The sequence below is a fragment of the Pelophylax lessonae genome (assembly GCF_965119305.1).
Source record: "Pelophylax lessonae genome assembly, chromosome: 2".
NCBI classification, from domain to species: Eukaryota; Metazoa; Chordata; class Amphibia; order Anura; family Ranidae; genus Pelophylax; species Pelophylax lessonae.
Genome location: NC_138769.1, coordinates 375,649,283 through 375,674,351, shown reverse-complemented (window position 1 = coordinate 375,674,351; position 25,069 = coordinate 375,649,283). Strand labels below are relative to the sequence as shown.

The following is a 25,069-nucleotide window of genomic DNA, read 5'->3' as shown; positions in this document are numbered from 1 at the left end:
AATTGTGCAACAGAGTGACTGTGCGTGAGTGTCACCCAGTTCAGCAATGTGATAAAAGGGAGTGGCCAGGAAATGCAGAGGAATATAAATACATTCTTGGCATATACTGTGAAAGGTTTCGATAGTTGAATCGTGTTCAGCCTATCCTACATTTAAAGATTAATCACGATTAAAGAAAATGGAATCTGTAAACCCCCTCTTAAGTTAAAAAGCAAAACTACTGCCTTATCTAAAACTCTCACTAGTACATAAACCTAACAAACAACAACTGTATGGTTTGAGCACAGGCTGCTCTGTGACATTTCAGGTGTTCACTCCCAAAGGCTAAATACTTCAAAATGACGTGAAATACCCCTGTTTGTTTCTGTGACTCAAGGTACATTTCACTCTCACTTGCTTCCCAATCCTTATTAGGGAATTGTCCTTTACTGATATCTCATCATCTAGCTTACATTCATTAAAATTGCAGAGCTGTCTTGCTATATTATTGCATCAGATTACAGGCTCCACTTCCTTTTCATCACCTTTGCACAGATTTATAAAATCACATAACACAATCCTTTAGAAAAGGTGCAGAATCTACAAATTATCTATTAACCTGGGGGGTCATTTACAAACACTAAAGCATAGGAAAAAAGTGGCATTGCCAATGCCGACAGGATGGTTAAAGGGGTTGTAAAGGCAGAAGGTTTCTTATCTTAATGCATTCTATGCATTAGGATAAAAAAAACCTTCTGTGTGAAGCAGACTCCCCAACACCCCCAATACTTACCTGAGCCTCATTTATGTCCAGCGATGTCCACAAGCCCCTCGGCCATCTGGAACTCACCCTCCTGATTGGCTGAGACACAGCCACTGTGCCATTGGCTCCCACAGCTGTCACTCAAAGTCAGTTAGCCAATCAGGAGAGAGAGGGGCGGGGCCGTACCACAGCTCTGTGTCTGAATGGACACAGGGAGCTGCAGCTCGGCTCTGGTGCCCCCATAGCAAGCTGCTTGTTGTGGGGGCACTCGACAGGGAGGAGGGGCTAGGAGCACCAAAGAGGGACCCGAGAAGAGGAGGATCCAGGCTGCTCTTTGCAAAACCAACTGCACAGAGGAGGGAAGTATAACATGTTTGTTTGTTTCTTTTTTAAATGAGACTTCACAATCACCTTAATTTACACTGGAATAACGACAGTAGAAATAATTTTGGTTGCTTTTAGGAACCCTTTCATGTTCCTTGCCCAAGTGGAGTTTGCCAAGTCTGCCTCTGGCTTCCTACATGCCTTGGATTCTTTAACAGTGAGCTCTCCTTGCCTAAATTATATTTCTGCCTAGCTAAAAAGGAATTTCATCCCCTTTAAGTGTTTGAGCGACTACTGTTGCATATTCTCGAATATAAAATAATTAAAAAGACAACAATGAGTGTGGGATCCCTTCCTAATTGCCATAGCATGTGTGTAGACCCAGAAATCCCTGAGAGACTTAACTCGCCAGGTGGTATATAACTTTCCAGCAAGTGTCAAAAATTAAATATCAGTTCCGACTTTTGAAGTGACACTGTGAGGAGTTTCAAAATGTAACCTGTATATAGGATAAAATGATATATGCGAAGCACACACTGGTTCCACATTTTTTTTTTGTCATAGTTTAACTGAACAAGCTGAAGTTAGAAGCTGATTGGCTACCATGCACAGCTGCAGCGGATTTTGTTTTTTTCAGGTATAGTAGATCAACCCCACTGTATTTCAGTTTAACCCATTTCCAATGCTTGGGAAATAATGTCCCTTTAAAGTGGAACTAAATGCATTTTACAACAGACTGCAATCAGCTCAGCTTACATTGCCATCATGGTTTCTGTGTGCCAGGATGACGGATTCCTGTGCATGCACAGGATTTAAGCCATCCCATGCTGGTCAATGGAGATGCTCAAAGAGCAGCACCCAGGGAGAAGATGCCAGCACTGGCGAGGGACCTACATCATTAGAAAGGAGGTACGTTTTAGTTCTGCTTTAAACAGTAATAACCACAGGCCGAAAATACAGTCATGTGAATGGCAACAAACAAGCACATAGACACAATTTAATATATACATCTCATGTAAATCTGTCTTGGTGAAGCGGGAAAAGGTCAGGCTTATTTATGTTCATAATAAACATATTTGCTGCTGTTAGACCTGAACTGGGTCTAAAATTTGAACCTGCCATCTAGACTGTGTTTAACTGCTTGGCCCATTTTTAATGTATCATTCCAAGACCACAGACCTTTGGGGGTCACACAAACTCAAATATAAAGCTTCACACAGCCCCCCTTTTTTAAAGGTTCAAGTAATATATTATTGCATATGAGGTTAAGTGTCAAGTTCCAAATATTTGTTTTTCCTGAAAACTTGGTGGTTCGTCCACCGCCTCAAAATTTTTCACTTTAGTACTCATCCTTTGTTGTCTTTTCCCACACTGTGGTAAGACAGTAGGTCTAAAATATAGGTCATCCTCCCCACTGAACACAGAGTTATACAGGATATCACATGTGGCATAAAAACATTTGGAGGTGTCTGCTATCCATCTTAAATAGGGCTTTAAAAAAATTCCATACAAGGACACGATAATACTTGTTTCTACTTTTTTCATTAGACTGAGCCAAATAAACTATATGATCTATATGAAACTCAAACTAGGAGGGTTATATAAGCAACGGAAAACAGTTTATCCATTTTACATCTAACAGTTTAGAGTCACAGTAGCCAAAAGTGTTCTACTTGCTGAAGGAAATAAAGAAACACCACCTGAATAATAAAAAGGATGACTGCAGAATGATTCATGGACAAGCCTCCAAAGAACAGAAGGATGACCAATGCTTAAAATGTCTCTATCAGCTCATTCTAACTGCCTTCCTGGGTAGCTTATGGGACGTGTTTCAGGTAAGGCTATAATGAAAAAGTGACTCAAAATGATATATCATGTAATGACATGTTAAAAGATACAGTAGTTGTGTCTTTTTCCCAGAGTAGCAAAATATATTCAAGATGACTACATACTGAGTAATAGGGTCTTTGGACATGACAACAACGTTTTTTTTTGTAATACTCAAACATGACTGATAAAATAACATTTTCCCAGAGAATGAACATAACGCATTTTTTAGCTAAAGAGCATTGTTCTTTCAGATAGGTAGGAGTTACTCTGTAACTTACCCAATTAGCGACACCATCTGCTCCACTATGTGCTTGCTGAAAGTTATGATAACAAAGAGTTTCTGTAAACCAAAAAAAGAACGCAATCAATTAAAGGTAAAATGGATGATCACAGACGGAAAAAAGGTCAAAAGCCCTATCTGCTCAGGCTTCAAACAGTTACTGTACTACCAGAACCCACCATGACATTCTTTCCAACTGGGCCTGGCAAATTTTAGAGGCACAACAGTACTGAAATACTTATTTCCCTTCTTTATACAAAGATGAGTGATGTTTACCACTCATACAGAACTTACAAACCTGCTGGACAGTTTCAGGCTTCATGCACACTGGGCTTAAAAAAACTCCAGTTTCCTTGGCAGAAAAAAGACACTCAATTTTTGTACAAAGTTTAGACGATTTTAGAAGAGTTCTACCTTTTTTTTTTGTCAGAAAGCTCCAATCAGAAACTCAAACCAGAAGGGTTTTTTTTTTTCCTGCCTCTAAACGTTAAGCACAAAATATGCATGTTATTGTCCTAATGTGGATGGACACATAGGATAACATTGAGCAGGCAGAACACAAAACTCCCGTAGAAGCAGCGATTTTTAACAGTGTGCATGGAGCCTCAGTGTGCAATATGTGTTTCTGACTATCAGATGAGCTTAAGAAAAGCCCCACAAGACCCAAATCTCTAGGTCATGGCAAGTGAAGCTTGAAAGACATGTATGATAAATATAATATGATTTCATGATTATCAGATGAGTATGCTATGATGATGATCAAATGAAAGTAAATTAATTATATTGCTAGAATAAGGTATAAAAAAATTTGGGATGAAAAAAAAAAAAACATATTTGATTGCGATAACTCCTTAAACTTTTGCTATTGTGTATCTAATTTTTATTTTATTTTTTTAAACAAGAGGCATAAAAAAGTATTTTAAACATTCTGAAGTTAATAAAAAAAAATGCTAAAATTCCACAACAAACTTCCAATACACACTTAAGCGCCAGGCATTCTCTCTTATCAAAAATGTTATGCAGCGCTGTAAATATCAAGTGTTTTGTGCCTGCGATGTAAATAGGGACATTTGAAATATAAAACGACAATAAAAAAAATAAACAATAATTTTAACAATGCACAAAACATCTTCCTGGCAAAGTGGATATTTTAAGTAACAATGTCTGAAAAATTCATCTGACATTTTAGTGAATTTGAATATTCTTAAAACAGTACCTGAAATTCATTAAACAGGAAAAGTATTTTTATACAACAACACAACAGCTTGCATTTTTTACATTTCTGTACAATTTTTTCTTTTTTGCATTTATTCAAGCAGTCTTTTGTATGATTTTTAATACTGAAGGCTTTTTGCCAAGTTTTCGTCTGATTTTTAATTGTGATTTCTATGTACATTAACACCTTGCCCAGAGTGATCATATTTAATAAGCAAGTTATGTTTTGTAGCTTAGGCATCTAAAATATCAAAAATGTACTATAGCAATCACATGGAATTTGAAACTCATTTGGATACATAGTCAAACGTAGTACATTTTACAAAGAATAATGCAGTGCAATTCTTTGTATAAATCCTTCACTAACTGGTGTCAGACTTGGAGAAGCAATGATTACAGTTTAAACAAAAAGACAAATGTGCTGTAACAATAAACAAATTATCTCCTCATGATATGCTGTTAAACCTGAAAATTGAAGTAAATGACTGAAGTGGACATGTCACTGAGGTATGATATACATACAGTAATATCAAATATAAAAACAACCAAAGTACAGCTCTAAAGTATGATAAATGACTCCCAGTAAAAGTCTGAAGAAAATATAGTGCAAGGCTGATAAACATCTAAAACATATAAAACATGTGAAATGTAATCATTGATAATCCTCCAAAGAGCAAAGAAAGTCCAAAATTTGAAAAATGGGTGCCACTTATCCACCACCCATCTCGGAGTTCATCAAATTTTAAAACTACATAAGTCCTGTGAGGAATCTTTTCACATTAAAGAAGCACCACAGGTTTGTCAGCTCTTTTCATTGCAGATTTCTGGTTTAAGATAACAATTTTTGCTGAAAATGTAATCTAAACATAAAATAGAAAGCAGCAAATCTAAAATATACTGATATTACTGTATACCCAAAATAAGAGAATGAGTGAGCACCCCAAGGTCTTCAGTGACTAGCATGCAAGGTGACTCCACAAACCTTGTAAATGAAATATAAAAACCAAGTGCAGCGCTAAAGTATGATAAATAACTCGTAGTGAGAGTCTGAAGAAAATATAGTGCAAGGCTGATAAACAGCTAAAACATATAAAACGTGAAATGTAATCACTGATGATCCTAAATATCTCTAAGGATCAAAGAAAGTCCAATATGTGAAAAAGGTGTGCCCCTTATCCACCACCCATCTAAGTTCATCAAATTATAAAATACATTAGTCCTCTGAGGAATTTTCAAAATATATCACGTGAAGATTAACTGGTGCTAATATCTCTGGCACTATAAATGCACTCACCAGAAATACATTATATTGCACGTGTCACAATCCTCATATTGCTGAAATATCCACTAGGTCTCCACATAATCCGATTGGTGACTTCCCCCTTCTGAAGTGCTGTAATTAATAAGCTCACCAAAGGAGCCACAAGAATCCGTATATAGTATATAAAGCTAAAGCATAAGTAAGACAAACAATCTCCACCGGCCTTACTAAGATGGCTGCAGAACCGGAAACGGCGGTGTGGCGTCAGCACGCAGCCTACTCCCAACGCGTTTCATGCGCACGTACATCCTCATGGGTACGCCTGCGGACATGCATGCACACGAAACGGGTTGGGAGGAGTCTACGTGCTGACGTCATGCAGCCGTTTCAGGTTTAGTGGCCATCTATAAGTGCAGCCGAGATTGTTTGTTTTTACTGGATCTTACTTCTGCTGCAACTTGTTATGTTACTTTTACCAAGTGCAATAAATCACTACACTATATACGGATTCTTGTGGCTCCATGTGGTAAGCTTCTTCATTGCAGCACTTCAGATTATATGAGGAAGTCACCAATCGGATTACATGGAGATCTAGTGGATCTTTTATTAATATTAGGATTTTGACACGCGCATATATAATGTATTTCTGGTGAGTGCATATATGATGGCACAGATATAGCACCAGATGATCTTCATGTGATATATTTTGAAAATTCCTCACAGGACTAATGTATTTTATAATTTGATGAATTTAGATGGATGGTGAATAAGTGGCACCCCTTTTTTACATATTAATGTATTTTTCACATATTGGGCTTTCTTTGATATTTAGAGATATTTAGGATTATCAGTGATTACATTTCACGTTTTATATGTTTTAGCTGTTTATCAGCCTTGCACTATATTTTCTTCAGACTCTTACTACGAGTCATTTATCATACTTTTGCGCTGCACTTGGTTTTTATATTTGATTTACAAGGTTTGTGGAGTCACCTTGCGTGCTAGTTGAAGACCTTGGTATATCAGTATATTTTGGATTTGCTACTTTCTGTTTTATGTTTAGATTAAGTTTTCAGCAAAAATTGTTCTGTTAAACCAGAAATCTGCAATGAAAGGAGCTGACAAACCTGTGGTGCTTCTCAATGTGAAATGAGCATGTTCAAAATTAGGAAATATTTTTTTTTTTTTGGAATTTTATTTCACTTTATAAACTGTTTATTTCTTCTTATTAGCTATCCATGAACAGCTGGGTCAGGTTATACTTACAAAAAAAGTTTTTTTTTTTTTTTTTCAATAAAGCTGATATTTTCTTACAAGCAACCAGTGAACTACTCCCCCATACAGGACAGGGAGATACACAGCTGAGTACACATCTCTTTTCAACAAATAAAGGGTTTTGATGAAATGTAAAACCCGTTTAATAATATTTCACTCAGATGGATATTTCACAATTTATCTACATAATTGGGAATTAACCCTTGCTGCCAAAGCCTTTTCTTGTTTTTATGCACACATGCTAACATGCACATTTTACAAGAAAACACACGAAAAATTCCAAAACATTATGTTTTGTGAAAGCAGAGAATTCACAGAATAAAAAGATAGTAGTTGGTCATCTTTTATGTTGAATAATATTGGCACAAAGGTTTATTCAATTTTTATTTTCAGTATTAATTACATTCAAATTTGTTTTAGTGCAAATGCAATAAAGTCTGTAAAATATAACCGAGTTGAGTAAATGTATACCAAATACACTCTCCCTCCATTTGTAAGTATGAGTCGTATGTAAGTAACTCGGAGGACAGCCTGTATGTCAAAGATTTAAATTGCGGTTGTTCCCGAAACTGCAGCTAAATACGATACCCAAAAAATTGAGGTGGGTGAAAGGGGGTGCTGTGACCAGGGGGAGAAGTAGGAAGAATGAGAGCCCTGTGAACGAGGGGGTGAGATGGTGGCTGTCACTGAGTGGGCTGTGACAGAGGGGGAAGGTGGATGTGAGGAGCACTATGATGGGGGTGCTGTGATGGAAGTGAGTGCTATGACAGAGGTGATGAATGGGGGGTGCTGTGACAGAGGAGGATGAGTTGGGTATGGGGGGGGGGGAGAATGACTAGGCTGTGATGTGGTGGAGAAGAGATATGCTGTAATTAGGTAATGGAGCTATGGACTGTAATTTGGGTCAAGGTAGTGCAATGATATTTTGGAGGTGAGGTGGCAGAAGTTGGGACATACACTGTGACTGAACGGGGGGCGGCGGTTTAGACAAAGTGGTGGCAGAGGAAGGCATGTGCTGTGACTAGGAGGGTGGGGATGGTGCTACATTTGGCTACACAGCTGTTCCTGTTGAGGAGGCATGCTGCTCTTTAGCCCTCTCTCCTCTAGCTACTTGTTGGTCTGTCAGCACAGAATGAAGATGAGTGTTCTAAGCAATAAATCAAAGCAAATATCCCCAACCAAAGTCAAAGCATATTGCCAGCACACCATAGATCATGAAGATTTTTTGTTTTTTTGGAGAGAATGTCCAGACGTTTCTTAGAATGATTATATCACAGCAGCAAAGGTGCAAAGTTAGTTAAAGTACCAACCACCAAACAAAAAAACAGTTATTCTCAGTTATAAAGTCGGCCCAGGGGATCATGAACCACCTAACTTCTATAAAGCCATCTCCTCCTCAGCCTGTTATGGCCCCGATCAGTACAATTCCTTTTGCACAAGGACCTGGGCAGCATGGAAAGGATTATAAAACCAAATGAACAAGAAGAGACTGAGGAGGAGATGGCTGTATGGAAGGGAAGTTGCTAGGCAGTTAGTACCTCATCACAGATAGGCAAAGAGTCAGGAGATGAAGAGTGCTGAGGGTCAGGGAGCTTTTGGGGACTGGTGTACAGCAGAGTGCTCAGGAGAAATGTGAAAATGTTACACAATCAAGAGGTGGAGGCAGATTCTCCACTGGCAACAGAAGGCTGTTTGTTAAATCAATGATATATACTAAGAGACATTTTGGTATAGTTTGACCAATTTAGGATACTGCAATAAAAGCAAGGATAGCATTTAAAAAAAGCAAACAAAGGCTGAAACTGCTAAACTGTATTCTAATATCCAAATTTTATTCTCATGATACCTTTCCCCCAAAAATGTTCAGTTCACAAACAAATAATCCCTGCTCACCACACAGTGAAAACATTTTAATTCACAAGAAATGGCCAGTAAGTTGTTTTTTGGAAGTCTATAATCTTATCAAAGCGTTATTTTATTACCACCATAAAAAGGTTCATTTCTTTACTCTCCTAAACATCACCAAACACCACTAAAACTTAGTTATCACCAGCCCAAAGTTAGCACAAACTCATGCTATAAACTTTGAGAAATGATTGTTACAGGCAAATACCTCAAAGTTTGCTAAAATAATTTGTACGTGGTAAATATTCCAAGCTGAAATGTCTTTTGTGGATCGAAATATCCATTTTCGATGCGAAAAACCAGATGTGTGATAATAATACTGCTTGCATTATGTGCTTTAGATTTAAACCTCAGGTGTCACTAAACATTAACTGCCTATCACATGTGCTGACTAAATATAGCCATGCACCTTAGAATCTAAATATACAATTTCCATGCAATCTGTAGACACATCTGACCTGCAGTTCCAGGTCCTTCTGACCTCCATTTGACCTACTTCAAATGGGTTTTGCATCTGCATAGACTTGTATAGTAATACAAACTTGTTTGATTCACACTAAAGACTGTCAACACTGGCCCCTGGATTTACCAAAGTTAATATAATGTCAGGGTCTACCTAAACAATATATTCAATTTATATCCGATCAGGCTGAGCCCTGTACCACATAGCTGTTACATGGCGTGTCGATAATAAGGTCTGATGAACCCCAAACTGGGTGGGTGGAATGAGGAATTTGTACTGAACACAGTGCCACAATCCTTTCTTCAAAATTGGCAAGCTAGCAACACAAATTATCAGATATACAGAAAATCTCATGTCTGTGCTAGGCATTCATAGGATTTAAACTGGAACTCCAGGAAAAAACGACTTTTGCCGTTTGTTGGGTCCAGCTCTACTTCTTTGTATACTAAATTCGGGGGGCTGCTAGGGATGCTAAAATCTTAGGTTTAATATGTCAGATGCCACTATCAGAACAAAGAGTTTGTTTTACATGAAAGGGTGTACAGTTCCTGGGGCTAGAAATAGGTTTAGGCAAAAATAGTTCGTAAGGATTCATATTATACAAAAAACATTTAACCCATCCTTCCTTTTTAAGCTGAATCTCTAAATGCCCTATCCTGAAATTAAGGAACTTAATGACTTTTTGAAGAAACCTTCCTTGTTTTAACATTTCTGTCGCATGGTAGCGAGTGTCACTGACTTTGGATAAAGGTCAGAGTTGCTACAGTAGATGCTGTGAACAGTGCATGTTTCTGTTAGAATATGTGGTGGCGGCTACCCATTATTGTGTATGAAGGTTAACTGCCCCAATTATGTTTACGCCCAGTCTGCTGGAACTTAATTTGATGTCCTGCAAGCTGGATAATTACAGCACATGGGTGAGGCTTAAACCTAAAACACACTACTAGTTTTTTTTTCCTTCAACCCAGCAGGCTGAGCGAAAAAAAAAAACTTAAAGAGCCACCATACTAATTATGCGGTGTTAGCACAGCAATCTCCCCCACTGCGCTATTGTGTTCTGTCAGGGAAAAGCACCCCCCCCCCCCCCACTGGCTGAGAGATCTGATCGGATGACGCTAGGCAGACCTTTTTTAGTCATACCCCTTCGGCTGGCTTTTGTCAGACTGGCCGCCATACACACGGGCTAAATGTTGGCTGGTTTCTATTGAAATTGCCAATGCCACCCAATATTCGGCCTTTTAGAGTGCCGTATTTCCCAAACATTGATTAAACATGAAAGTTGTACGACTTTCGGTCTGACTTTATGTCAGACTTCTCTGCAACTTCACGGGATCTGACTTTGATCTGACCACACCAGGCCCTTTGAGTCTGGTAGGAATCTTGATGGTGGGAACCACATAACAAAAAAAAAAAAAAACGCCTCCCCCTCTCCTGGACCATATCAGGCCACATCACCTCAACATGGGGGGGGTGGGTGTTTTGGTGCAGGGGGGGCTCTGCGCCCCCCACCCCAGACCACCTTGTCCCCATGTTGATGGGGAGAAGTGCCTCTTCCTGACAACTGTGGGTGGTAGTTGTGGGGTTCTGCAGGAAGGGGACTTATCGGAATCTGGAAGCCCCCTTTAACAGGGGGGCCCCTAGATACTGACCCCCCATGTTAAAGAGACTGGGGTACATTGTTCCCCTACCCATTAACCTAAAAAAAAGCAGTGTAGTGTAAATAAAAACAAGAGACATTTTAGTCCCTTATTAAAAGTGTCCCCTGTCGTAGCTCCAGCATGTTTCCTTTTTCCGGTTTCGCCACCCATCTGTTCTTCCTCTGGTCTTATCCCTCTGGTGACGTATTTTCTTCCGCAGCTGTCTTCTCTGCCGCTGCTATCTTTTCCGCTGTCGGCCCCGGTCCTCCTCCGACGCTGGCTCCTGCTTTTGTGTCATCTCTGATGTCTGCCAGTTCTTATATATCCATAGGATGTGGCCATCCGTTGACGTCGCCATGAGACCCCACCCATTGTGACGGCAGCGGAAGAGAAGACAGCACGAGGGGGAGAAGACCAGAGGAAGAACACATAACCTTAGGGGGAAGACCTGAGGTAGAACAGACTGGTGGCGGAACCCGGAGAAAGGAGACACGATGGAGCTATGACAGGGGGCTAGGACAGGGTCTTCACTTTTAATAAAGGACTTGTCAAAAACAGTCTTGTTTTTATTTTTATTACACTGCTTATTTTAGGAATGAATGGGTACCCCGTACTCATTCATATGGGGGGGGGGGGGGCTGGGATCTGGTCCCCTGCCTGCAGACTCCCACAACTACCGCTCACGGTTTTTAGAAAAAGGCCCTTGTCCCCATCAACATGGGGACAAGGTGCTTTGGAGTGGGAAGTGAAGAGCTCCCCTGCTCCAAAGCACCCACTCTCCTCCCATGTTGAGGGCATGTGGCCTGGTATGATCCAGGAGGAGGAGGAGGGGGCGTTCATTTGCCCCCCCCCCTTTCCTGACCTGCTGGGCTGCATGCTTGGATATGGGTCTGGTATGGATTTGGGGGGGGGGGGGGAGTGGGCACGCGTTTTTTTTTTATTATTATATTTTTTGGTGTGGGGTTTCGCCTCAAGATCCTCAGAGCACAAGTCGGATCAGTTAAGATGATGATCCCGACTTCCATTCCATTTAAGGGGCTGAAATCGTGCCCAAGTCGGACCAAAGTACTGCAGGAAGCAATTTCAAAATCGGACCAACACAGGTGGGACCAGTTAAGACGGCTCTCAAAGGGAACCATTGATTTTGACATGTTATGTGACTGGTAGTCGGCTCTGGAAGTCGGAGCACATGTCCGATCAGAGTCAACCAGCCCTAAAGGAGATTTAATAATCAGATTATAATGTGCATGGTCAACTTTAAGTATGAAAGCTCAAACTGCTGAAAGTCAAAACTCATCTAATCAATAGAAATTGGTCAGGTTAGAAAAAAAATTCTGAATACAAACATTTTTACTATGATAAGTAGTTACTGAAAAGTGCCCACCCTCCGCCCTGCTTCACAGGCCTAAACACAAATGGTAGTCCTTAGGTGAATATTTGTGGAGGCACTGGCCAGCACAGATACCTGATAATAGTTGCATCATAAAAGTTCGACCACCCCTCTAGTGTCTTTTTGGAGTTTAAGAATGCACAATGTACATTGCATTTTTATACAATACCATAAATGTACAGTTAAAAGATGTTTGAATATGGTAAAAAACTATAGGTAAATATCAAGGTTAACCACTAATTTCCTGAGAACTGTAAGTGGTAAAACTATTTTAAGAACATGTATTTAAAGTACATCTTCATGAACTGAGAAAAAAAATCTTGATTCTTCTATTTTATTTTTATACTACTGAGTAAAGAGACAAAACAAATTGAATACCTATTTGTTTCATCATTGCAATGTTGCAAGCAAGACATATAATAGCATTTAAAGCCTGTCAACAACTAAACTGGCACATCTGAACATCTAAAACATTTACACAGATATAAATATGAACTTGCCTGAATGTGCATTTTAATTATTGCTTTGCCAATCAGAGTAGCTCCAAAGAAAGTCCAGAAGGGAACAAGGAAATGCCCACATGTTATTCCTGCCAGGTCAAAAAGGGGATTGGGAATCTAGGGAGAAAAATAAAAAACAATGTTAAAGCATCAACAATTCAACTACAGAATTACCCAGGTCAATGCATTTTTTTTCCCCTAGTATCCCAAGTATTATACTCCATTAAAACTTTCCCTAAAACAAAAAGGAATGCTGGAGATTATTTTCTGTAAAAATAAATCTAGAGCAAAGTAGTAGGATTTATATTGCTAAAAAAGCTTTGGTAGAGGATGTAACTCCACATTCTGTTATGCTGTCATAGATGGATGGAGGAGGGAAGGATTTTGTGGCGGCCACTGAGCTTTCTTGTATTGAACTTTCCCTGCACTCTATTTTTACTATGTATCTTGAAGTCTTCTGAAAAATAATAGATGTAACTATCAGTAAAGATTTTATTCATTTCTACATGAAGCAATTTGTATTAGTGGTATCCTGTCTTCGTCTATATGTGTACACAAGAGTGCCAAGACAGCCTTCAACAAAACTTGGAAGGCTCTCCCAAAGCTGGACAAAGATGCTCAAATTGGATATCGCCAAACACCTTGTCAAGCACAGCGTAGACACATTTTACAAGCCAGTTCACACTCAACCTATATCAAATTTCTTGATCACACCAAGGACAAAATACATTTCTTTAAAATGCTGTATACATACAGTCATTATATAACTATATTTATTTTAAATTATAAGTAAATAATGGTCTTAAGGCAGAGAAAGCTTTAGATATCACCATGACATCAAACGTAATTAAATGGTGGGAGACAATGTGAAAGTGTAAAACTACAGCACAATCATGAAAGGGACATAGGGCAGGAAAAGTTATTTTGCACTTTTATGGATGGTATAAGAAAGGGTGCATCTGGTGTAAAAAAAAAAAAAAGAATGTCAGCAGTTTTTTAAAGAGGAAGGAAGGCAGCAGAAGCTCCAGTGGTTCTGACAACAGTCCCGAACCTGAATAATATATCAAAATTAAATTAGTTTAAGTAGGATTGGTTTACCTTTACAACACGTTACGTTACACCCATATTTAGGGTGTAATCTGTAACGTGTTCCAGCCCCCCTCATTTTCCCTGTGACAGTGAGCAGGGGTTTCTCTCCCCTACAGCCAATGTCACATTTAAGATTGGATCACAAGGATCTGTGAATGAATAAACTACAAATCCTGTCTTCCATCGTGGCAGATAGTATTGTAGTTCTCAATGGACAACAAGTGCACTGATCAGCTCACTCATAGTCCATTCACTCTTCTTCCCACTTTATAAAACTTTAAAACCTGTAAAAGCCCAGAAAACTGGATGGAGAGTGTGCAGGAGCCTGACAATGCACCCGCAATCCACTGATTGCAGGCGCAATACTTGCAGAATCCGGTGTAAAAAAATGAATACATGCACATTTTTATCCTGCAAAAATATGTGCGTTTATTATATTTTATGTAAAGTGAATTAAGTCTTTAACAGCAGATGTAATGCTACACTGTTGCAGAAGGCTGTACTTGCTGTGTACAAAATTTATTTTGGTGGTTTCAAGCATCAATGTAACTATGTAACTATGTAATTTAACTCCTGGGTTCTTAAAACTGCTGATAGCCAACCCTCCTACCCCATGAACTAATGAGACCAATGTACCCCCTCAACTGATGAGACCATTGTACTTTGTTTACCCTGATATTGTGAACCCCAAAAACATCCCACTACCGCCTCCGACTGTCATTCATGGAACTCACTTTGCTCTCACCTCATGAAGCCAACCACATAGACCCTCTTTTCTCCCTTCAGACTGAAAAGACCTGACGTACCATGTAGCCAGTACAGATGACACCTATGGACTCCCGACTCCCTTGACCCCCAACTGACTGATGCCCCATGCTAACCCCCCCCCCCAATCTTTCCACAAGGAAGAGGCATCTTTTAGTTAGTTTAACTATATAGGAGTATCATTTCGTCACATCTTTTCTAGAAGCTTTCCGGAGAAGTATTAAACATGTGCAGTCAATGAAAATCGATCTAGTACAGACGTACCAGAAAAGCATACAATTTCCCACCGGAGGAAGGAACGCTCATGTGTTGGAAATGTGTTAGTGATAAAGGAAAGAATGCCTTCCTTAAAACAAATACAGAGCTTGCACTGAACTGGATAATTCACTTACATCCTAGGTTACAACCTCTTTGTTTAAGGACTGTTTACTTCCAGTAAATGTCCTGCATATGACATACCATATAACTAAGTATGCAAGGCAAGTATCTTTACACAGAAGCTTATACGTTTACTCACAGCGTTCTTAACACTAAAACAACATTAATTCCAATAAATTATCCAATAAATTGACTTAGCTGCCATACACTCCATGAAAATATTACTCAGAAAAAGAATACAGACAAAACTTTGGAATTCTTGGGGTTTCTAGCTGCTAAACGTATATACACCAGTCAGCCATAATGTTATAATCATCCACTTAATACTGAGCATGTCCCCCTTTTGTCACTTGACCCATCAAGCATTGACACCACTAGACCTCTGAAGGTATGGTGTGGCATCTGGTTCCACGCCCTCAGCAGCACATCCTTTAGATCCTGTAGGTTGCAAAGTGGGCCTTCTATGGATCAGACTTGTTTTTCCAGCACAACCTATTCGATTTAAGATCTAGAGAATTTGGAGGCCAAGTCAACACCTCAAACCAATTGTTGTGTTCCTCAAACCATTCTTGAACCATTTCTTTGGTGTGGCAGGGTGCATTGCCCAGCTAAACAAGGCCACTGCCATCAGTGAATATAGTTTCCATGAAGGGGTGAGCAACAACATTTAGGTAGGTGGTACATGTCAAAGTAACATCCACATGAATGGCAGGACCAAGGTTTTCCAGTCGAACATTACCCACAGCCTCAGATGATACACAGAGATTAAACAAATCTCCCTACATACGTTTTACATGCATATCTGCAGTCTTTAGCTTTATATATTCTTTAGAATGTGCACATTGTGTTAGAAATGTTCTCTTCCTGTTCAGCATTGGGAGTGTTGTGTTGGTATACACTGTGTGACAGCTGATTGGAGGAAAAGCAAACACACCCTCTCCTCATAGGCAGAGGAAGGAAGGAATATGCTGTGAATAGACCAGCTCTCTTCTAATCTATTTAGAGCACCCACCCCGACACAAAATTCAGCCTGGTTTTATCTCAGTTGACAGAGGACTTGTTAGAAGCTATCATGCTGATAACAGAAGAACGGAGAAAACTACGGGGCTTAGGGCTTTGGAGAGAGATAAGAAAACACTGCAGATATTTATGCCCAGGTCAAATTTCATGAATCAGGTTTACATCCACTTTAAGAACAAAGAAACATTTAAAATTGGTAAAGTGGTTTAGAATTTGAGCTAATATCAATGAAATATTACTGTTTACATAGAACAGTGTATAATCCACTGCTATAAATGTTGAGTTACAACTTCTATCAACAGTGGAAATATCCCTCAAAACCAACAACGCCAAAACCCGTAACAAGTTTATAACTCATTGGTCCTAAAGCAACACTCACCGTCTTAAATAGTTTATAAACTGGGACTACGTGGGTTTCTTCAAACTAGACTGTCGGCTTTACATCCATTTTTCACTGATTTAGCATCTGTTTTTACTATTTGTCAGCTAAATGGCCTGTACTATATACAGTACATATATAATCTAGTATAGTTACAAAAACACAAAAAATTAATAATTGAATATGTTACATAGGAATCACACTTCATTAGGAATTGGAGAAAAGAAGTTTAAAAGACATATACTTAAAGTGTATTTCCACTTTTACAGCCAAAATTTTAAGTAAAACTCCACAATATATTATGTTTTCCATTCACAGCATACCCAAAAAATATTTTTTATAAAAAATATTTCTTACCTTTTAAATGTTTCTCATGAAAAGGCCTTATGGCTGACTTCAAAGATTTTTGAACAATGCCTGTCCTAAAGACAGACCAAATCTCCTTTCATTAAAATACAATGCAAGAAGCTTAGCTTTTAACCCTTTATAAGGACAGACCGTGTTCAACTCTGGCTTTTTGACTGATAAAAAAAGTTCTGCCGGTACAATATAGACAGGGTTAACTGTGGCAAAAAGAACTGCCCAGCCCCCCTAATAAACAAAGAAAACTAGTAGGATTTTACAGTGCAGGAATTTACAGAACAGAACATCTGAAAAGGTAAGCTGAAATTTTGTTAGCTTATGCTTTATCAATGAAAACACATGGGCATTACAATTTGGCTGCAAACATGGAAATACACTTTGAGGACCTTTTTTTTAGCAGTCCCATGAGCCAATGGAGTCATTACACCCAGGGCTGCCATTATAAATCATGGGGCCCTGTACGGCCTACCTGACATTTTCACAAGTACAGAAAATATTGGTTGTTCTTGCCAGAAATGCAGTACCCTTGTCAATTCCTGTGAGCTGAAAATGAGAGCACAACCACCTTTATCTTTCTTGTGTAAACTACTAGTTCAATGAACCAACCTTATAATGGAGATGAACAAAAGTGGATATTTTTTAAGTCCACCCTGGGTGACAGGATTACCAGGTGAACAAAAAAAGGGTGACAGATAGAGAGGAACAATGAAGAGACAAAAAGCATAGTATCTGCAGGATTACCAGGTGGAAAAATAACCCTGAAAAAAGAAAACGAATCCAGCCACAACATCCAACAATGGGTAAGCTGTAATATAGTACATTTTGTGTTTTAGCTTTGCTTGAATTTAATTCTCCTTACTGGATATAATTGGTAATACTGTAATGCACTTTATTCTTGGAACTGAGTTCACCTAGTATATTTTTCTTCTTCTAAACCCAATTTTTAGGTTTTTGCATTTAGATACACTTTAATTCAGAGAATGCTTTCATATGAGATGCCTGGGTGTGCGAAGTGCAAAGATGCCCAGAAAGGCAATATGAAGAGTGAGCATAAGTCTGCAAGTGTAAGGCGTCAGACACACTGGACATTTTCTCTGCTGTTTCTAGTGGCATTTGGCCTTTTTTTTTCCCCTGCCTCTAAATGCCCCTGCATGTTAGCCTATCTGCCTATGCACACATAGGTGTTCAGAGACAAAAACAAAAACCCACAGCCAGCGTGTCCAGGAGCAGCAGAGTTTAGCAGAAAAAAAAAAAAAAAACACTTGACATGCAGAAACGCGTTTAAACGTGCCTAAGCACTGGGACCTTTAACACTTGAGCGTTAGGTAATTTCAATGACCAAAATAAATTAATATTCTGGCCAATGAAATTAATAAATGCCCAAGCGCCTGAAGCGCCTACATTTACAAGCGGCAAGCGTTTTTTTCTGCCAAAACTCTTCTGCCAGGAGGAAAGGAGTCTAGGATAGTTAGCAAAACATCTAGAGTGCGTCTAGGTTTTTTTTTTTTTTTTTTTTAACGCTGAATTGAACAATGTACTACCATGTGCTACCATGCACAGTTGCACCAGATTTAGTATTCTCTAGTTTTTAGTAAGTTAACCCCACTGAGTTATAAGATAAAGCTCTGCCTTTAAACACAAAATTGTAATGTTACAACCTACGTGAAATCCTATTTCTATAGACATCATAACAAACAAAAAAATAAATAAATTTATATATCTCAAAAAACTTACAGAAGCACAGGCCAAAATCCCCAAGAATCCTACTTTCTGCACCAGGTTTTGAACAGCAAGTTTGGCTCGGGATGCAAAGTCCTAAAAAGTAAAGAAATGAACGTTAAATACAGAAATAAATTCAATATCATTTTAGAGAGTCTGACATGATGCATACATACATCAATATGAAAAATACAGTTAAGAAGCATGATATGGGAGATCTGTATATAAAAAAACACTTCAAACCAGGCAGCCAAAATTAAATCAAAGTTGCATTTACTGAAAAAAAGGAACTCAAATATATCAGAACTATATTATCATTTGAAGGGCACAGTTATGATAATGGATAGGATAATAGAACCATAAAACTACAAAATCAGCAATTATAGAATATATCAATAACGGACTGTCCAAAACAAGGACCATAGAAATCAATCAATTTTCTTTATTTTGAATGATGGAATCCAGCTGGTTGCCACGGGCCACATCTCCGATTTTGCTACAGTTATCAGAAACTCATTATATTGCTCATCAGCTATATGACTGTAAAAAGATTTCCAAATGTTTTTTTTTTTTTTTTTTTATTAGGGTAATGTATTAAAACTAAACATTAATAAATATTTTTTTATGGGAAATATGGCATGCAAGTGCAAATAATCAACAAAATGTGTCTTAATCAAGTGAAAAATGCTGCTGTATTCTGATGTCTATCTATAGACTCCTTTTCTCTTCATACTGCGCACGCGCAGCAGGATCTTCATCCTGACATTTGTTGGATGCAGTAAACTACATTTTTAGTGCGCAGGAGAGGGGATAGTTTTAACTCAATGTGTGCAGGTGCAGCATTGTGTTATCTACTGACTGGCCTGCATATCTAGGAAGAAGACACTAAGAATGACACTTGATAGGAGATGGTGCCAGCGTTTGTGGAGCAGCAGGCTGGAGCATAGAGAAATACAACATAGAGAGAGAGAAGACTCCTATGTCATATGATTTGGTAACTATCAACTGTTTACAACATAGACACACTAATTGTGTTTATAATACTGCATTAACGCCTGCATTCAAAGTGTACATAATATACAGTTCCGATTTAACACCATAAATTCGTTTTATGTTGACACAATGTATCATTGCCATTTGACAATTTAGAACTAAGGTTAACAAACTATCGTTACAATTTTTGGATTCAGTAATTCCAGTTAATTTATAAGGGACCAACACATTTAACACTAAGTTGATTATTACAAAGATCAGATATTCATAAACTGGAACATAGAAAACAAGTAAAATTATCCACTGCTGAAGTAAAAACGCATAAAGCAAGTTTGAATTAAAAGTAGTGTGTTTAAAAAAAAAAAAAATCATCAGTAAAAGCATGTTGGAATAAATATAGCAGATACATATATATGTTTGCACTTTTTTTTTCCTCTTACTGCATTGTTGCATGTTTTTTTTATGACACTCTAATGTGAACAAATGTGCAGTTCCACATATGGAATATAATTAATAGGCAAGCAAAATAATATATTTATATTTTTGGGCTATAAGGTTGTAAATATTTTTTTCTGTAAATCATGCTTAGAACAAACATGAAACTTACTGAAAAGCTAAAGACAAAAAAAAAGACAAAAAGATAACAAAAGTACAATTACTAAATTGTTCAAGATCTTAATATGACTGTACAGTTTGAGGCATGATTCTGTATTTATATTCTGTATAAATACTGCAAATATGCACATCATTACAACAGGAGTCTGCACAAAAAAAAAATCTTGATGTTTTAAAAAGATTGTCAGCAAATATCAGAAAATTGCAGCTCTGTGAAAACAACATACGTATGTATAAGGTGTAACAACATAATGCAGATGTTAATTAAATGTAAAATATATATATTTTGTTTTATATATTTTAAGATTTTCCCATCCTTGTGGGACTTCTCTCTGCTTTTATAGCTAGAATTTTAAACATCTCTTTCATGCACTTCTGGTGAATTAAATTACACTCTGTGAGATAGGTTTACAGTTCTTACATGTTTCACTACTTTTGCTTAAACAGATTGTATAAAAAAATAATACTAGACAAATAATACAGCACAATAAATTGGGATGAAGTTAAATCAGTTATTTTAAAAAGCAGTTTTGTCCTAAATCTGCTACATTTTGTAAGTACAATAAATACATCCATACCGCACAATTTTGAACACAAAAAGCTTTAATTCATGTAAAAGCAGTACATCTTACTGTATTCCTAACAACATTTGCAGTAAAATAATAATGAAAAAGGATGGCTTATTTATCATACTGGAAAATAAGCAATTTATGCATGGATATAGGAAAGAGTATAATGCACAGATCACCTTGTATAAATTAAAAATGAATATGTGCAGTGTATATTAGGCAATATATGCATTGATATAGTAAAGAGTACAATGGACAGATGACCTTATATAAATTATATAAATTAAAAATAACTATGTGCAATGTATATCAAAAAGCTTAAAAATAAACCCTCACAGCCTTATCTAATTGTGACTGAGAAAATGCTTTAGGTTTTATAATAATTTTCATGTTTTGTTTCCTTTAGGTGGAGTGTGCAAATGAATATAACCTTGAGTAAGAAATTTGGAAAAACCCCTGCAACAGAGTTTCAGTTTTTATATAACTGACTGATTACAGGAAATCAATGTCAACTGGTAAAAATGAAAGAAAAATTGTAATTTGTGTATAAAACACAAAATTGGTGTCTTGTAAATTACACATAGAAATCTAAAAATGATATAAGCACAAACATGTAACATTTTTCTTAACTATGATCAATACCAATACAAACCTGACTAAAGCATTTGATTTATCAATTTTTTTTTTAAATTTGTAAAAATAGGCATAAAAAAGAACCCTTGCTTCAGATATACTTAAAACAAAGATACAAAGTATGCTCAAAATGTAGCCTAAATATATAATTATTCTAAAAAAAAAAAAAAAAACAGCCATTCCCAAGTCTTAGAAACAATGATAATTAGATTTATTGTTATACTTTTTCACATATTATTAATTTGTAATTTATTTCTTTACCCTTACCAGTCACTCATTATTTTAGCTTTGGAGATAGTTGGTGAGTTAATTTGCTAATAATGTATGTAGCCTATACTACATATACATATATAATTAAATTGAAATAAAAATTAACACCAACACATCTCGAAATTAGAATAAGTTCCTAAAACAACCTAATTTAATAAACAAAAACCACACAAAAAAAAGGCTAAGTAAATAAAATACCACTCCTCTAGTCTGTTAAAATATTCAGTTAGTAAGAAAGAAGAGGATGTTTCACCTGTCAATGTAATAATCAACGTATTTGCAGAGACGTTATTTCGCTTCTTTGCAGACACCAAGTTATTTTTTTGTTCATGCTGCATCTAAAATACTTCTACCCCTTAGTCATACACTTAACTCTGCATGAACTGATAACCTCCCCACCACCACCACCAAAAAAAATAACTTTTATGAAAATAAAAGACAGCTTGTGCAGTGATTTAAAATAATCAATTACTTTTGGTTCTGGTGCAGAAGTTCAAAATCCTAAATGACACTTTTTTTAAGGTGATGTCTTTTTCTAAGTCTCATTACCAACACAATGCTTTATATAAGCTTACTAAGCCAAAATAGCCATCTTGGTCACTATCTACAGGTCAGTGTTCACAGGATTTTTTAGAACATATAAAGTATTCAGACAAAGCTATACAGTGACACCTCGACTTCTTTTTATATACATAAATTGACCTATAGGGATTGATTTACTAATGGCAAAGAAACTGTTCACTTTGCAAGGGAATTTTCCCCAGACCTCAGTGAAAGTGGTGACATTTTACTTTGCAAAGAATATCCAATCACATGCAAGAAAAATTAAAAAAAAAAAAAAAAAATGTTTTTTTCTTGCACATGATTGGATGATAGATTTCAGCTATACTGCATTCTCCAAGCTATGGAAAAAATGAACAGCCTATTTGTATTTTGTAAACCAACCTTCAATAACCATTCCCCCCCACACAATCTTAGATTGCTGAACTGTTTTTTCTTTTTTATCTCTAAGAAAGTCTGGTTCTATGCGGCACCTTACCTTAACATTAATAATTCTGTGGTTCCCCTTACCAGAACAAAAACTGTAATAATTTCCATCCATACTAACAAAAAAAATGATTAGCAGTAAGGCTTTTTTTTTTTAAATTTGTATCAAGCTTTTTTTAAATTAGGTAATCCATATTACTTTGTTAAAGGCCATTAACTTAGTTAAGCAAAACTCTGGCCAAAAGTTTAAACATTTTTTTGGATAGACTAATGTAGGGCAAGAATCTCTGGGAGCTGTGTCCCTAGTGCTGAGATTTTTCCCTATATCCTACTCTGTGACACTCTTCACCTAGACAAGAAGCCAGGAGAATCTTTCTCATGGGGACCCAGGCAGCAATAAAAACCTGGCAGAAATTCTTAAAATCTTTCTTCACTTCACTAAAAAGTTGTATGAATATTTTGGTCTATATCTCTAATGAAGGTGGGGTCCCCTTTAACTCTAGCATTCAATATTTGTCAAACAAGAATTTAGAGGAAAGCTCCTAAGTGAGGTTACAGACCTTGACGTAGTGGTACATGGTGGCCACCAGAAAAAAAAAAAAAAATGACAATGCAAACCTCTCCCATGTGTTTACAGGGCTGCACGCAAGTGGGAATTATGTTCCATACAAGGCAGAAATGCAGGAAGGTCCAGAAATTCTGGATACATGGTTACCCATTAATTCATACTGATGTTAATTCACAAAAGAAAGGTTATTCAATAAACAGGCGTTATGGAATTCCCAAATATCTCAACTAGCTAAAAATTGGAAAAAGCCTATTATTTCTCTAGACTTAAGCTGACCATAGGTAGATTGAAATACAGCTGGCTGAATTTCAATCAGTGTGTGGCCATCCATGCTCGACAGAAGTCGATCATGTTGGAAAACCTTTTTCAATCATTGGCTGCAGCCAATCAGCTGATCAATATTTTCTGACAGTGCCATGTGCAGCTCTCAGAATATAATGTCCTGGTAGGGATATTCCTACATCTACATGTATGAATTTGTTAATTTTTTTTCTTTCAGTCTGCTGTCTGAATAAAAAATACTGTAACTAACCATCTAGGGCTAGCTTTAGTAAAGAATAATGTAAGTTGGAACATGATAAACTACAAGCTATCCAGTGGACTGGATGGACACCCCCCCCCCCCAATTTCTTCTTCGCTTTGTCATATAACTCTATTTTCCATCATGGGTTTCTTCGACCCAACTACAACGAGGCGCACAATAGTCAGGGAGATGTAAATTTCAACTATATACACACCCATACAGGCATAAGTTCCTACAATATTATAATGACGGCCACAAACCAGAGCATGAAGCTTACAATTGAACCTTGAAATAAAAGACAATGATAGGTCAAGTACCATACTATAAAGCTTCTTTTTACATGGCAACATTTAATTTATACATATGTTGTATATTTATTCGTAATTAAAAATATTGCAAACAAAATGAGCATATAGACTCCAATAAAGTATCTGTTAAGATGCTGCACCATGTAAAACCACAGACCCCCTTATTTCAAATATTAACTGTGGTTTTCTATTACCAGTACTCTGATGGCCCATAGACTAAAGCAGTCCATAGATGGATCTTTTTTTTTTTTCAATTAGTGGGTTGAACGATCCGCACATTCAAAGTGAATGGGGGAATCCTCCCCACTGAGCTTTTCCCACTTTCAGAATACACAGATTAGTGCCACTTGCACTGATCGAGTGGGGAAAATCTGACAGGGCGGTTGTACATAAGTCGATTTTAGATCAAGTTCTGTACAACCTCTCTGCCCTTACATGGATTGAAATTTGGCTGGTCCTTGAGGAACTGGACAAATTTAAAGCAGTTGTAACCCTAAAAGGAAAAAAAAAAAAGCTTCTGTTCTTTTAAGGTATGAACTACATTTCCCATGATGCTCAACTACAATGCAGAGTGCAGGAGCATCAAAGGAAATGTAGTTCCAAAACATCTGGGGTGCCAAGGTTCACCATCACTGCTATAGATCATACCTTAAAAGAACTTTGATCTAAAATACCTGGTTGATCCTGCCAGTTCCTATATTCCCCTCTATGTACTGAATACTGTGGCTGCTGATCCATGATACTGTGGTCAGTTTACGTGCCTCCGTCATCATGCTCTGTGCTGAGTCTCCCCCTCACCCACCTCCCTCCCTGCTGCTTAGTCCTGAAGCCTGTGTATGAGCGCTGATCTCTTCACCGCCCCTCCCCTTCTGCTGCTATTCCCTGTGGCTTGAAAGTAACATCAATCTGTTTTATCAATATGCAAAGTACAGTGTGTCTGTTTTTTTAAAAATTCTAATCCTAAATACCTTCTTGCACAACACCAATGTAAGGTCACGTGATCTCCCTCTGCTGGCTGGCTGACGTCAGAGGGGAATCTCAGCCCCTTCTGCCACTCTCCTTAGATCA

At 37.6% G+C, this 25,069-nt stretch overlaps 1 protein-coding gene across 1 annotated transcript in view; it reads right to left on the bottom strand.

Annotated features, from left to right (window-relative positions):
- Nucleotides 1–25,069, bottom strand: part of VMP1 (vacuole membrane protein 1) — a 187,775-nt gene that overhangs the window by 30,274 nt on the left and 132,432 nt on the right. The window contains exons 7-9 of the mRNA XM_082245795.1: nt 18,551–18,631; nt 12,823–12,939; nt 3,175–3,236 (exon numbers count right to left, since the gene is read on the bottom strand). Of these exons, the coding sequence (XP_082101921.1) occupies nt 3,175–3,236; nt 12,823–12,939; nt 18,551–18,631 (260 nt within the window). The remainder of the gene's footprint in view (nt 1–3,174; nt 3,237–12,822; nt 12,940–18,550; nt 18,632–25,069) is intronic.